At 32.4% G+C, this 15,847-nt stretch overlaps 2 protein-coding genes across 2 annotated transcripts; one reads left to right on the top strand and one right to left on the bottom strand.

Moving 5' to 3' along the window:
• Window positions 1-1,206: 1,206 nt before the first annotated feature.
• Window positions 1,207-8,661, bottom strand: LOC123696743 (gustatory and odorant receptor 22). Its single transcript, XM_045643105.1, has 9 exons — window positions 8,559-8,661; window positions 8,013-8,162; window positions 6,801-6,899; window positions 6,207-6,379; window positions 5,654-5,853; window positions 4,792-4,937; window positions 3,638-3,834; window positions 1,750-1,911; window positions 1,207-1,427 (listed from the first exon to the last, which is right to left on the bottom strand). The coding sequence occupies exons 1-9, from the start codon at window positions 8,659-8,661 to the stop codon at window positions 1,272-1,274; spliced, it is 1,386 nt and encodes a 461-aa protein (XP_045499061.1). The 3' UTR covers window positions 1,207-1,271.
• Window positions 8,662-10,436: 1,775 nt separating this feature from the next.
• On the top strand, window positions 10,437-14,062 carry LOC123697058. The gene is made up of 3 exons (XM_045643475.1): window positions 10,437-10,457; window positions 13,190-13,343; window positions 13,578-14,062. The coding sequence occupies exons 1-3, from the start codon at window positions 10,437-10,439 to the stop codon at window positions 13,847-13,849; spliced, it is 447 nt and encodes a 148-aa protein (XP_045499431.1). The 3' UTR covers window positions 13,850-14,062.
• Window positions 14,063-15,847: the final 1,785 nt, after the last annotated feature.

Below are 15,847 nucleotides of genomic sequence, written 5' to 3'. Positions count from 1 at the left end.
TGAAGTATAAAAGCTAATGTAATTAAAACTTAATATATTCAATAAGTCCGCTATTGACAATATATCCCGAAAATTTTGTTGATCTAGCATAATCCAAACCCAAGTTATGAGGGTTCAAAAAAACGTCGAAGCGCTTCGAGAAAAGGTAGGTAGTGCCCGTGCGCTTCGCTTGTTCGCTTGGCTCGTCTTGGCGGGGGCACTACCGTGCCCCCAGATACAAAACGATGACAACAAAACAATTATAACAAAGTCAAAAGCGAGCATATACATTCATTATACCATAACATTTAAATAGATAATAACATCAATAATACAGACTACAGTACACTAGGCAAGTGTATTATATAACTTACATGAGGATTGATTTACCGGAGCAACATAGTATTCACGATATTGTGGTCTGCTTCCTCTTGTGATATGCTACAAATAGAAACATTTGTGGCGACAATAAAATTTATTGAAAACGTCAGTTCACTTGCAATCTTGTGGAGATACATTGTTTATACCTTCCTGACAAAGCAGGACCGATCATAATTACGACCGTTTGTGCTCTGTTTCCCTTTTATGAGAAAACCGCCAGCATAACTATTATAAAGCCACAATCGAGATTCCTTCATTCTCAATTTAAATGCCCTATTAACGTTTTCCATTTCAAGTTGGCAAGCTTGGCAACTCGATAACCATTGCATCGAGTACAATCATCAATAATATATACCTAAGTAGTCTGCCAAATTCAATTTTTACGGAGGTTTTACAGTATTCAATTTTTCTGTTTGCTATGACTTGTTTCTTGCATCTCACAAGGATTAATATGAATCTCTCAGCAGCGTTTGTTTACGATCAGTTTATTGCCTCGGGTATAGCATTCCTGAAACTATGGATCTACCAAGAATACGTAATATTAGCGATGAACGAAACTTGATGTAAAATTTCCTCTTGTAAACTCGACTTATATAATAAAACCTTGAAATGAAAATGATTTAGCAACCCGCATTTCTGTTGTTTCTAGTTTATACAAACAGATTAACGTCATATTAGATAAGTTTCCATATATTTTGTGCATGTCATTGAAATTTACACTGCACTATTGTTCAAAATATGTGTTGTAAACACTGTAAGGTGGGTTGTTAAAATTAAAGAGGGTTTGTTATATTTGTGCATAAATTTATTTCCATAAAACTAAAATAAACATTCTTGACTGCTGACTAGTCATTCTATTATTTTTTATTGCAATGATCTAATATAACAAGCATACTAATAATTATAATTTATTATTCTTCTTCATCCTCTTCATCATCAGCCATTGTAGTGGTAGTATTGAATATAGCTCTTGTGATAGCACGCAATATCTTCCTTGAACCCTGCCTCAGTAAAGTCAGTTTGAACTGCATGAGCACGATCAAATACGTGGACATGAATGAAATGTTCTAGAAAAAGAAGTAAATTAGTAGGTAACGTACTAATTAATATTATATTTAGAAAATTTTTACAAGATATTCGTTAAAATTTGTATAAATTTCATAAAAAATCCGAACTGCTTAGTTTTACTTATTAATTATTGTTTATTAAACAACAATAAAATACATATTTAATAAAAAAGTTACTAATAATTATTGCGCAAAGGTGACTTTGTGGCTAAAAGCTACTCTATCAAGCAACCTGCTTAAATAATTGACTCTCATCAAAAACAAACTACAAACACAAATTTATTAATAGAATATTAGCATATTGTAAAAACGTCCAACTCACAGCAGTAAAAAGCTCTCGATTAATATTAGTGAAGCCATCCAAGTTCATAATAGGCGGATTCTTGGCAATCGCGACGAGGAACATTTCAACCTCACGCTGGGCGCTGCGATCAATAGCACCCAGATTTACGTTTAGCAGGCGTACTTGGAATTCTAGACCGACCTAATGAAGAGCCATCATTATCTTCCACATTGCTATTTGCATATTTTCCTAACTTTATCAAGAATTCAGATGTTATAAAGTGTGAGTTATATTTTTAACTAGCTGTTTCCCGCAGCTTCGCTTGCGTGGAAAAGATAAATTTTCATGGTATAAGTTTTCATCTCCTATAACCCCTTTAGGGGATGAATTTTCTAAAATTCTTTCTTAGGGGACGCCTACGTTATGACATCTACCTGCATGCCAAATTTCAGCCCGATACGTCCAGTGGTTTGGGCTGTGCGTTGATAGATCACTATATCAGTCACCTTTGAGTTTTATATATTTTTAATTGATCTATGGAATTGACATGTTTGTTAACAGGCAACAGGCGAGCACAATACCTCTACTTAATTCACAATTCAAAAATAAATTGCCAAATAAACTAAAATTTGTTTATACATTTAAATAAATGTGTCGCTGTATAATTTCGAATCTATTTTAGTCAATCTTTTGATAAAGTATACCTTTCAGCTACATTTTGTATTTTCTATTTAGATCTATCAAGATTATTTATATACAATTTAAATTTTAATAAAAAATGTAATATGTTATGTAAGCCTGTGCTCTGTAGCATAATATTACATGATTAACTTTGGTTAATCTGGCATAATAATTAGTAACGTGTTTGTTGATGGAGTGGGGAATTGTGTCTGAGTAAACTTATATAGTACACGTGTGTCCATTTACATTACAGAATGTTTATTCGAGTATATTCCATCAAATATTTGCGTTATTTGAATGGAAAAGTGCTATATTTTAATGGAATTTTCTAACATGTGTGTCCTTATAAAAACAAGTCTATTTAACTGCGTTAAAAACAACCGACTTCAAACTTGCACTTGCAACATTTACAAATACAGACAAAAATGCTCATAAAATAAAAACTACTGGGCCTATCCGAATAAAATTTTTATGGGACCAATTCGACACCATCCCGCATCGAACAAAAAAAGAATCACGTAAATCGGTTCAGAAACCTCGGAGTAATCGGTGTACATACATAAAAAAAAAAAAACATACCGGCGGAATTGATAACCTCCTCCTTTTTTTGAAGTCGGTTAATAAAAAATAAAATATATTCTCGACGCATAGAGGTGGACAAGGTATCAGTAATAGGTCCCAAAAGTCTTTTGAAGAAATTTTGCGGACTGGCTCATTACATTTTCCACGAAATTGGATCCAATCCATACTACATAAGCTCTGTTTCCCATATTAGCATATTATTTGGTTATATTTGATGTTTATATTAAATTATTCAATAGTTAATTAGTAACTAGGGGTGGGGAAATAGAGTTGTGTTGTGAGACCACATGCAATTGCAAGTGACAATTATTCATGTTAAATGAAATATCTTTATATATTATGTTATTAGCAGAATATAATATCTACCATAGAAAGGAAATGTGAGAAAAGTATTATTTTTAAAACCTCCTTAAATATTTAAGACAAATTCTTAATTTATGCAATATTTCTTTTGCAGGTTATAATGCAACGTAATTATCTCTACCAACTTCCAAATAAAACGTCATATAAATAATAGCACTAATTAAAAATAGTCAGTTCTTGACGGTAACAACACTGAATATTACCTCAGAGAACATTAACTGTAATAACATTCATTCTCTAGGCAAACGTTAATCAAAGAAAATGGAAGAACCATAGATAACCATTATATCTTGCGCCTTACCTTTCTCGTGGCGTGATAAGCCTCATTACAAATGATGAAGAGTAGTGTCATGCAGTAACCAACTATAACGAAGAGGCCCATTTCTTTATAACTGAGCCCGTGTTCTAATATTTCTGATAGCGAGCCGTACAGCGAGATAGTCGTCGTGAAGAAGATTACCATGCAATATATACCGTACATGTTGGAATACGCCCTTCCTGTGGACGATTGGGTCATATTTTAGACACTGTTCATTTCCTCCACGAGACCTACTCGGCTAATGTCAATTTACAAAGGGAAGGACACTATTACTTTTGGAGAGGACAACAATTTTATGGCTTATTTCTATTGGACAGGCATTGCTTATATTGAAATACATATGTGCGTGTAAAGTTTGAAAATATCTGTATATTATCACAAATAGGTATGATGGTAGAGTCGCAGTTAAATTAACGTTTTGAATACAAGTTGCTTTTATTTATTTCAAGACTATAGAAAATGAATGGAAAAATGTAATATCATGAAACGAGGCAATACACAATTGCACTGTACATATAATACATATTAACATTCAAAGATTCGCTTTGCCTACGCAATTGGTGGGGAAAAAATAATTATACACCTAAGCATTGGGGGTTGAAAAAGTTACCATTTTTAGGAGTGTCGAATCGAGACACGTTCGTCATAAACATAAACATGTTTTACGCCGCTATCCTGGCCGTTTGGCGAAATTTCCAGATTTAAACGGATTTTACTTGTGATGAGAATTTTTATTCCCGCGCTCGAAACTCGGCCAAGTTCGAAATGTATTCAGCGTTCTATTTGAATAGTATTCAATATCAATAATCGGGTGGATAATAAGATGGCTTATGGAGGTTACACGTGACCGGGTAATATACCTTGATAATGTGCAATAACAATAACGTTTTTACGATTCCATTATGCCTGGGGTGGCACTTCATATATCTTACAGGGGTGAAAAAAAATACATAAACATTCAAGGTTTTGTAGTAAGTGTCGTAAAGACAAAAAAGTGTTATTATTTTTTTGTGAGTTCGTGGCTTCCTTGGAGTGAAATATTATTATCAAATTAATATATTTCATGATATTATGATGAACTATTTATTCTACAAGATTTTATACTGGTTATTGTAAAATTACGTATCTTATATTACCTAATTGTTGCATCATATGCGACAAGTCGACCCACAAGTGGCGATACTGAGCCAATTTGAGCGCCGGGTGTTCAGCTTCCAGTGCCTTGTGTAAATTAGTCGCTAATCCTTTTGATGCAGTTCCAAAGGCATTGCAATTTATATACCTGTAATTTTAACGTCACTGTAAATAGAGTAATTAGTTTTAAATGTATGTATTTTCATTTTCATACAAGTCTCAACTATAAGTTTAGTAATGACATGCGGTTACCCTCTTGCCGTGAACAATTTATTTTGAGAGTCAAAAGGGGTACTTATCATGTTGATGTTTCTTATCTCCTTGCCTTGAGTTTTTTTAAGCCTTATATATTCTACAGTTGTAGGTCAAAATTACCATATAAAATTTGGAATCTACTACAAAGTAATCTACTTATTACGATTAATTACAAACAAATATACAATAGGCGAATATGACACGAAATTGTAATGGCACGATTAACACAAATGGGTCGTTAAGGAAGTGTGTTACATTTGTCGGCGTTTCTATTCTAAGATAGATTAGTCGCAGATGCGTTAAATGAGCAAGAGTGTTTAAATCGTACGAGTAATACTGTCTTGCCTTCATCAGCTAAATTGCTCGAATATTCACAATGAACAAAATAGAATAATCCAACCCTGAATTGATCAAAATTTAAAGCAACAATAGAAAGATATAAAAAGAAATGGTACTTTTGGGGGTGCTACTTAACGCCGAAACATTGTATAAAGCAAATGAAATATCTTTTGCGTCAAAACGGGGGATTCGTGTAAAATGTTTGACGCGCAATTTGAACAATTTAATTTATTTAATACAATTAAAACAAAAGTAATTAAGGGCACATACCACAAAGAACAAAAGCCATCCAGCATAGCGATAATGTGATAGTACGCGAAAGAATGCCAGAGCTCGAAGTCGTCTTGTAAGTAATGCTGCGACAGTATTACCGCGAAACTCAGAGCCCAGGAAAATATACATAATCCCCACGTGAGGGAATACAGGTTCGGGAATATTATCGGAGTTCCAGTTATTTTGAGGTATTTGAGCTGGAAATGTCGCTTGTTTATACGCTACAATAAGTTTTGCGGGGACTTTCATGTGAATAAATGATTTGGATTTATTTGTTATTGTTTTATTTGGAAACAAAGAGACGTTACTGGTTGCATGAATTTATATTTATTTTGTTTACATAGCCGAGACAAGCTAGCAGTCGAAATATTCACAAAATATATTATGCACCACAATGACTCTACATTATTATCATGTACTAATACTAATTATTTCAATCAATTCAATCAACCATCGGAACTCATATATATTTGATTGTATTTTGTATGTTTTAATAAATTCGTCTCAAATTCAAATATGTGTTTTATTTATAACATAAATAGAAAACAACCTGGTAATGAGTCCACATGTTCTTAAATATAGCGACTTGTGGTCCATGTCGCCACGAAGCCACCGGTATAAGAAAATGCGGAATGAGAATGCTCAGAAATATAATATTGTATATAACTTCGTCGAATCGTTTATTTGAATTTTGTTGGAAATTCGCGAGTCGCTCGTTGCCCACTGAAATATGAAGATAAAACTGAAGCTAATAAAACCGATGAAAGTACCTACAGCCTTCCTACAGCTATATTATCTGAAAAGAATAACCATGAATATGTTTTTTTCGTGGTATTGAAATTGAATTGAATTGAATTGACAACATGATATATTTCTGTCAAAATAGAAGTAATAAACCATGTGTATTATAATGTAGACTTTATGTACGTGTATTATTTAAAAAGAGATAAAAATAATTATATAATTTTAAACATCATTTTAATATGCAGTGCATCTACGAAATTCAAGGATTAAAATTGTTTGTATGTTATTTTCCGTGCTCAAAGGCATCAACCATACCATAATACACTTAGTAACGAACACACTGAATAATTCGATAAAGTTCAAGCCTTGAACATAAGCTCGCTACGTAATCACGGCTGACCTTTGATCACAATAATACTCTCCAAGCTCCAGACGAGATAAGCCCAAAGCGTTGCTTTTGAGATCCAGTTATAGGTAGTTCGCTTTGTGGTCCGTGCATCTGTTAATAATAAAACCAACAAGCATTAAATTGCGGATGACAACTATTTTATAATGGAACTAGCTGTTCCGCGCGGTTTCACCCGCGAGGCTCCGCTCCTTTTGGTCTAAGCGTGATAATATACCTATAGCCTATATCACTCGTGGATAATGTAGCTTTCGAATGGTGAAAGAATTTTTAAAATCGGTCCAGTAGTTTATGAGCCTATTCATTACAATCAAACAAACAAACAAAGTTTTCCTCTGTAGATAAATGCCTCAACTAAATAGAAGATAAATTCTATAATGATTTTATTTGAGCTTCGAGTAGAAAGTTCTACGTTTCTCTTTATTGGTAAAGTGCAGGCAGTACTCTGCTATCCTGCTAGATAAAAATGTTATCCTGCTTTTTGTTATAGATGCTATTTGTTATCTGAAAGAAAGTTATTCGATACGCTGTTTTACTTTTAGATGAAGTAAAAGAAACGCTTCAGACTTGTAATAATTTATCATGATGTGCCATTATTCCTTGAAAACATTAATTTCCCTCACAAAATTACGCTGTCTTGTAATAATTTAAAAAAATAATTTAAAAGTATTATAATCTCTACACGGTGAAGTCTTACAATTTACACGGGGTGATTATTGTGTACTCAAAAGAAACAATGTTCCTCCGTGAAATGAAATATTTAACTTCGCAATAACTTGAATAAAACCTTACGCTTACGTAAAGTATTAAAGTTATATAGGCGAAGTTTTAATCTTGACTGACGTTTACTGAAATTCATAAGCTATACGTGGAATGTATTAACTTTGAAAATTTGTAGTTATTTTCTAAGTTTTAAGCGTTTAAGGTTCAAACTTTTAATGTTTAAGCTGAACGGATATATTTTAATAGCTGAGGTTTGGTGCTTAAAATGTAAATGATTAATATAACATCTACGATATTATAAATTTGAAGCAAGGTTTAGATATATATAATTTCATGCAAAAATTTTATGAAATTTCCACGGTAAAAGCCGATAAGCTCAATAGATTAGAATGTACATAAATATAAACTTGATATTATACAAGTAATGTAGATTAGTAGATTAGTTTTAAAATATTCATGTTCAATTTGCTAATAAGCACTTACGTTTCGGTACTCTCATAATCGGCATTACGCCCATTATTTGAAACAGTACCAAAAGACTTTTTGTTGTTATGTAGAAACTATCGTGCTTGTCCAAAAGTTCACCATCCTTGTCAGTAATCTGGGGTCCGTAGACATCTTTCGCGTCGTACTCTATAAAAAGAAATCATAATAAATTCGTCTGAAAGTGAAAACGTATCAAATAAATAAGACGTGCTTAAAAAAATATTTCAATTTCTACGATTTAATTATAAAATGCAAATGTAGCCATTTGTGCTCACAGATAAAACAAATTTATTCAGTAATCTCGACGTAAAAGAAAAATGGACGCCGCGTCTAATATGTCAAACGAAATAAAATTGTTAAGGTTGTTTTCAGAAAACAAAGTTTTAAACACAATTAACATAATTTACAAGCCGAAAAAAAAAACAACGGAAAGAAAAAATAACAACTGCCGCTGACGTTACACTAAATATTATATTTGTAGTTGTTTATGATCAAGCTTTTAGAAACTATTCCGCCAAATCGAATGATTGATCGCCATATAACCTTTTATTTCCTTTCCATTAAATTCCTTGAACGTATCGCGTTTACTCATTTGTTCCATTCGATTTGGATTGTACATTTTAAATCCATTTCTGGAATCGTTCATATTGAAATCTTTTGCTTATTTTTTAATATTTTCAAATTGAAATGCTTTCTAGCGTACGCTCAAAGGTGAATTGCGTTATAGCAGCTCAAATAACAAAATAGCATATAATCAATCATAACCTACCCCGTACCCGCCCAACTTACTCAGTTATGCGCGTTTGCCGCTGAAAAACATTGGAGTCGGTATTGCTAAACATTGGAATATCGCATGAATGAATTTTTTCCTAGTTCTGAGCTCTACATTATTTATATTTTAAAGAAAAAAAAAATAAGTGTACATAGAAATATTGGCTTCAATTTACAAAATATTTTTTTGAAAGTTGACCTGAAAGCGATACTAAATTATTTTATTGAACTCTTATTATTTTATTATTCTGAACTAGCTTTCGGCCGCGACTCCGTCCGCGCGGAAAAATTAAGAAAAATTTGATTTATTTTTTTTCTTCGTATTTTTCCGGGATAAAAAGTATCCTATTTTATGCCCAGGATAATAAGGTATAATTATACCAAGTTTCATCGAAATCGAACCGTTAGTTTTCACGTGATGCCTGAACATACAGACAGACAGACAAAATTTTTTTTAATCACATATTTGAGTTTGGTATCGATCCAGTAACACCCCATGCTATTTATTTTTTCAATATTTTCAATGTACAGAATTGACCCTTCTACAGATTTATTATATGTATGGATATGCAAAATTTCATTAGCAATAAAGTAGCAAACTAACTACTACTAACTAAATCTTCTTTGCACAAAATATTTCATTAGCGCATGAAAAACGTGAACATTCTGTCCATTCATTAGAATTTAGCATTTCAAACAACAAAGTTTAGCATAATAATTTGAAGCACACTCCATGCAATTTGCTATTCAGTGACACCTCTTGAAGCGAATCGATGACGCCGCAGTGTCGCTCCACAGCCATTAATTCATATTTCACACTAATGGCGACTTTCAAAAACACTTAACGATCCACTAAGTGAGATGTTGGCCTCACCCCGAGCACATAGAATTAACTATTCATAGGCATACCAGAATTGGAATTAAGCTTGCTTATAAACAACTCTGTAGGATACAATTATTATTTTTATATTGAATGTTATTCTGCGATGTAGTTAGCGTATTAAAATTAGTCGAAATAATTTATTCATACAATTATAGTATTAGAGATTTTAGAATTAGTTGAGATATATTTTTTTTCCAGTAGATTACATCGATTGTAAAGTACAAAAATATTATTTGGAGGTGAAAGTAGAGCAGAGTGAATACTCGAATAAAATCTTTTAAACTATCACACTTTGATTTTCACGAACCTAGTATAGGAGAAGAGAGAGGTATACAATGTCTATTTAATTTTTACGTCAGTTTTCGAATAAATACCTCCCAGATAGTAAGCTGCAGGATTATCACGTCAACGTTTATCTAAAGCAAAATAAATAGGCCCTAAATCTTTATTCCGCAACAATAAATTTGTAATGTTTATGTACACACGCCACGCTTATTTGCATTATACCTTTATCACATAAATACATACGAATTTCGTGTTATATGTGGTGCAAACAAATCGGATGTCATGGGAAATAAAACAAATATTATATAGGTACCTACGTACATAATCTGTTTGTTTAACATGATTGATGAGTTTTTTTGAACAATACCTAGAAATAATAGATTTATTCAGATTCACTTTTTTACAGGGCACATATAAATGGATTATTAAAAACCTATTTTTTATTACTGAAGGAGGTAGAATAGTCCATATAGAAAATTAAAATGTGTGACAAAGGTTCATCAGTATGAACTAGGGACTCAAATCAACGTTTCCATTATTAATATGACAGCTATTGCTGCGCAAATACAAAGTGTTGTTTCAATGAACATAAGACATAATACTTTAAATATAGATTTAATTTCAATGAGTTAAAAACTTTTTTAACAAATCTACTACTTCTCATAAATTACTTTACTATCATATATTATAATATTCAGTGGGCCTCTTGTCATTTTGGGAGGGATATGGTTGGGATATGGCGTCGTGTAAACAGGCCAACATATGTCACGGCAATGTCTTGTCACTGTGATTTATATACTAAAGTCTGCAGCTGCGATTATTTATGTGATTCAGTTTAATGTCCCATTTCGGTTGGGCTACAATTAACTATTTATCACGTGTGTAATGTGTATCTAGTATTGCAAGGCATATGTTACTGCCTGTACTGTACTGAAATAGGAATATCTCAATAATAGATAAATATCTATTAACTAGCTATGCCCCGCAATTTTACCCACGTTGCTCCGCTCCTGTGGGTCTTAGCGTGATGACATTAGCCTCTAGCTTTCATCGATAAATGGGCTATCTAACAACGAATGGATTTTTCAAATCGGACCAGTAGTTACTGAGATGAGCGCTTTCAAACAAACAAACAAACTCATTAGCTTTATAATATTATTGTATATATAATATTATATATTACATATTACATAATATACGTAATATGACAATAACAATTCAATCAACCACTTAAAAATTTCAAGTCTTTTAATTTATATTCTCGACTAATAAACAGTCTTTATAAAATAAAACCAACTAGTTTTCCCATTATATTTCATAGCATCTGAAAGCAAACTTAATAATGAACACAGTGGGATCCATTAGTCGAAGGGGTGAACACAGAAGTTTCCACAATACCGCACAAGTTTAGTTGCATATTGCAATATTGTATTCAGTCGATGATTCGAGGAAGCAATTATGAGATACAGACAAATTGTTCGGAAAGATGCTTTCAAATAATTATAATTAATTTTCATCGCACGTTTTTATAAATGTAGGACGAAATAATTAAATTTACGATAGCAGAAAAGCATAAATGCCTTAATTAAGATCGTTGGACATTTACTATTTTAATAATATGAATAAGTACCATTAAATAGCACATGAATTTAAACAGTGCTGCGTCAATTAATAATTAAAAAAAATAAATATTCGTCGTCATAACTTTTTCCAATAGACTAAATATGAAAACATTTTCTTTGTGCTTTTTTTGACGAAATACATTTGAAACTAGCTGCTCCGCGCGGTTTCATCCCCGTGGCTCCACCCCTGTTGGTCGTAGCGTGATGACACATAGCCTATAACCTTCCTCGATAAATGGGCTATATAACAGCGAAAGAATTTTTCAAATCGGACCAGTAGTTCCCGAGATTAGCGCGTTCAAACAAACAAACAAACAAACAAACAAACAAACAAACTCTTCAGCTTTATAATATTAGTATAGATAGAACCTACATTACTTATCATAACTTTTATAACACCATGATTTAATTCATGTATTTATTAATCAGAATATCAGTATCTATAATGTTAGTACATATACAAATACCGACTGTGCCTGAACCTTCTAAAACTAATTGCAAACCGCATACAAAGTTACAACATAGTTGCTATAGTTTCAATCAAGCTTCAATGCTTTTGTAGAAATTAGTTATAACTTCAGTTTCATGGTTTAGACAGATTAAACGATAAGCTGCTTGTTAATGCACTAGCTGTAGTTTTTAAACAGTTTTTAGATACATGTACCTATAGTCTTTCTTACTTTGAACACATAAATTTATTTCAGACAAAACGCGTTTTAATATCTATTGCCTCATAATTTTGGAAATAATATATACTCCAACGATATAGGTATAAAGTTATTGACTCTTACTTTCTTATGTCTTTAACAACTTCTTATTTGATGTTTATTGCTTCATAAAATATCGCACATTCGAAACTCCACTTGACGTAGGCATTTTCGGGCGCTTGCCCATAAAAATTTAACGTAATTGTTACGTATTATAAAAATGTTGCTAGCAAATTGCGAAGGGCGGTAATAAATAAACACAAAATACTCATAATACTGTAATATTTCCACTCGGCTCAACGTGCCATGTGACGCCACTTGATCCGCGCGAATCTGTGCTCCGGATACATTATGTCTACTTACATCAAGCGATAATTAAATTAATATACAATATTGTCCTATGGATAAATTAGTGCTTTCAATTTTATAGGTTTAAAAAATACATAGGATGCTTTTCATGCTTATTTAAATATGCATTATTAGTATCGATGGATACAATATCAGATTCTAATTCGCCTATCTTATTAACTAGCTGCACGCAACGGCTCTGTCTGGGTCTGTTTTTTGTTGTCAGTTTTAAAATGTTTATCAGTCATTATCCTAAGCCAAGATTATCCTAACGCGCGTTTGTTTTGTTTAACTGGGAACAGAGTGGTCTGTATGGGCGAAAGAAAAATGTTGTTTTTACTATTTTCCTCATAATTTTTACGATTTTCTCATAATAACAACATCCCATGTGACTTTTAAACGGAAACATATGAATAGCCGTATCCTCCTAAGACCCCGCGTACAAAATTTTGTACAAAATAAAATAGTGTTATCTGACCCAGCTCTGTCATATAGTTTATAGTAGTAACCGCCCAGTGTACAATTTTTTGTACTTACCTATTCTTTTAACAACTGTAGTTTTTTTCAAATCTTCCCGCGAATAGTTTCACATGTCAAAATTACTTAAATAGTTTGTATTGTCTATCTTATCAACGCTGCCAACAAAAAAATAAGTATATTTTCAAAACTAGCTGTGATGAACGACGAAACCTGCCGCTCCCTCGTGCTAAGAGTAAGTTTAATCTCAAAATACTTATATAATCACTAGTTTTCCCACGTCACTTTTAATGTTATTTTATACTATAAGGTGTAAATATTACACACTATTAATATTTTTTGTTGCTGTATTGAATAAAGGTGATTCACAAAGTCATCAATTATTTTGTTCAATATATTGTACATTGGTTCTCAGTATTAAACGTTAGGTATCTGCTTTTCATAGAGAGTATTTTTGTTTTTATTTTAGATTCTAATGAAAATGAGATTCTTCAGTGTCTAAATGAATTAGAATATGAGTCAGAAGCTGAAGAGGACCCTTTTGAATATAATAAGACAGATGACGAGTACATGCCAGATGGAAGAGAGGAATCTTCATCTTCAAGTTCTTCTAGTGAAGATGAACAGCCGCTTATTGAAGATGACAATGATGATTCTCCTTTTTGCGAGGATCAAGTCGCAGCAGAACACGAATTCGTCTACGTTGGACACGTGATTGTAGTCGTGGAAGAAATATTATAAGCACTCGCGGAAGAAGGTAGTCGTGGGAGAAGAAGTCGAGGACGCGTAATTTAATATTGCCTTAATAGAAGTTAAGTCTAAAGATCTTAAATGGAAAAATTTTGTTCTCTATTTAATTTCTATAATAAACTTTATTTTTTGTAATTTTGATTTATTATTTTCTCTGCTACATTAAGACCCACTGTACAAAATTTTGTACAAAAGATAGAATTACAGAAGGTGACCAAAAATGTCCCATAGACACCTGGTATTACGGTAAAAATACTTTCGAAACCATAGAAGTATAGCTTCAAAATTACGACGTTTTACGTCTCTGGGTCTGACAGCAATAAATTAATTTGTGCATAATTTTGTACAGTGGGTTTTTACGACTACCTTTGGTAGTTCCGATCTGGGTCTTAGGAGGGTATTGATAGAGCCCTTCTCTATGTTTGCTTACATTTTTGTACTATAATTTGTGACATATTCTAAAAAATAAGTATTATATAAACATCTATTTATTCTGAAAGTTTAAATTCATCTTTTATGTTTTCAGATGAACTTAGCGCTGCAGAGGCACATTTGTAGAGGCGTAAATAGTTTGTGTCCACTTCTTCAAATGGATTGCGTTAAAGGTAAAGGGATAAAGAAAGGAGTCACGAAAGGATTAAAGAAAAGGGCAAGGGAAGCTAAGGAAAAGTATAAAGGCTTCCAGCTCCCCCACTCACCGAAGGAAATACAGGTAGCATTCACATGCTACTTTCAAGCTGAATTTGTGAGTGGAGTGTGGTCCCACCAGGAAGGCACCAAGTCACTACTACCTACCACGGTCAAGTGTCAAAAGTATTGAAGCATTATTAAATAAATAAATTGAAGCGCTTTAAACTTTTAAATTCAGCATTAAAGCTATAAGCTGATGTTTTTTAACTTCGTAATTGCATCAGAAGACATCTACAAAGTTATTATTACTAAGGATAAAGCATTTTGTACAGGTTCACGACAGGGTTCCTAGAATTCTTGCGAATATAGCTAAGTTTTTCTTTAAGAACAAGATGAGTTATCCTTTAAAGTTTTTTTGCCATTCTGGATTTAATTTAAAAGCTTTTATCCTGAGCTCTTTGAACTACCTATTCCATGAAATATCCTTGTAAACTATTATCTAAAATTTACTTTGTTATTACTATATTATTTGTTATTATTATACCTATTCCAATATGTACTTTCTAAATGAATTACAAATAAGCAACATAATTATTTTAATGCTAGTTAAGCAGCAAGCTTTTCCATAATGATAATATTATATTTCGACATTAATTAGATTAAGAGTATCTAATTTAAATCAGATATCTAACCTTATCCCATTATTTCAGGATTGATTCGATTCCGTCCCAAATATCGGATTATCCCCAAGGCGGTGAAGGCTCACTAAGCATCTCGTATTAGGAGAGGAGAAATCTCAGGAGACCTATATTATTATTCGCTAAAACAAAGCAATATATTGGTTAGAAACACGTGCAAATTGATGGCAGAAATTGTATACTTTATTAGAAATAATAAATATTCCGATACTCTCTTAGTTTAACGTTATAAATAAAATGTGTAAGGTATTTGTAGGTACTATAAGGAAACTACTCGTTCGTTAAGTGCTGTTTTTCATCATTACCCTTTAGGTATTCCAAACACCAGATAATGAGCAACAAACAATGTTAATAAATATAAACTTAACAAACGAATAAGTGCTTTTAAATCAAATTCGCTCATTTGAAGATAAAGGAAAAGGACATTAGATTACTTTGTAAAATCGTTATAAAACGAATTTGTTTTTCTTATCTGTAAATCTCACAATTATAACGAGGACATTTAAAGGCCCTTAAAGCATCGGAAAATTTTTGTAATAAAACACACCCCGGACAATTACGTTACCAAACGAAATATTCTTATTTATACGCCTGCAGGGATTTCGAATATATTTATCCAAAATCAAGTATATCGCGTGTTATTTTTTCTGTGAACACTATT

This window comes from Colias croceus, chromosome 13, assembly GCF_905220415.1.
Source record: "Colias croceus chromosome 13, ilColCroc2.1".
Lineage (NCBI taxonomy): Eukaryota > Metazoa > Arthropoda > Insecta > Lepidoptera > Pieridae > Colias > Colias croceus.
Note: the sequence above shows the minus strand (reverse complement) of the source record. Positions and strands in the feature narration are given on the sequence as shown.

What these genes read in the sequence shown, in the direction of transcription:
- LOC123696743 (XM_045643105.1), bottom strand. Translation starts at nt 8,661, where the DNA reads ATGAACGATTCCAGAAATGGATTTAAAATGTACAATCCAAATCGAATG. An exon ending in GATGGCTTTTGTTCTTTGTG is followed by an intron (nt 4,938 to 5,653) that starts GTATGTGCCCTT and finishes TTAAAATTACAG; the next exon opens with GTATATAAATTGCAATGCCT. An exon ending in CTTATCACGCCACGAGAAAG is followed by an intron (nt 1,912 to 3,637) that starts GTAAGGCGCAAG and finishes GCTCTTCATTAG; the next exon opens with GTCGGTCTAGAATTCCAAGT.
- LOC123697058 (XM_045643475.1), top strand. Translation starts at nt 10,437, where the DNA reads ATGTGTGACAAAGGTTCATCA. An exon ending in TGTGTGACAAAGGTTCATCA is followed by an intron (nt 10,458 to 13,189) that starts GTATGAACTAGG and finishes TAACAACTGTAG; the next exon opens with TTTTTTTCAAATCTTCCCGC. An exon ending in GCCGCTCCCTCGTGCTAAGA is followed by an intron (nt 13,344 to 13,577) that starts GTAAGTTTAATC and finishes TTTTTATTTTAG; the next exon opens with ATTCTAATGAAAATGAGATT.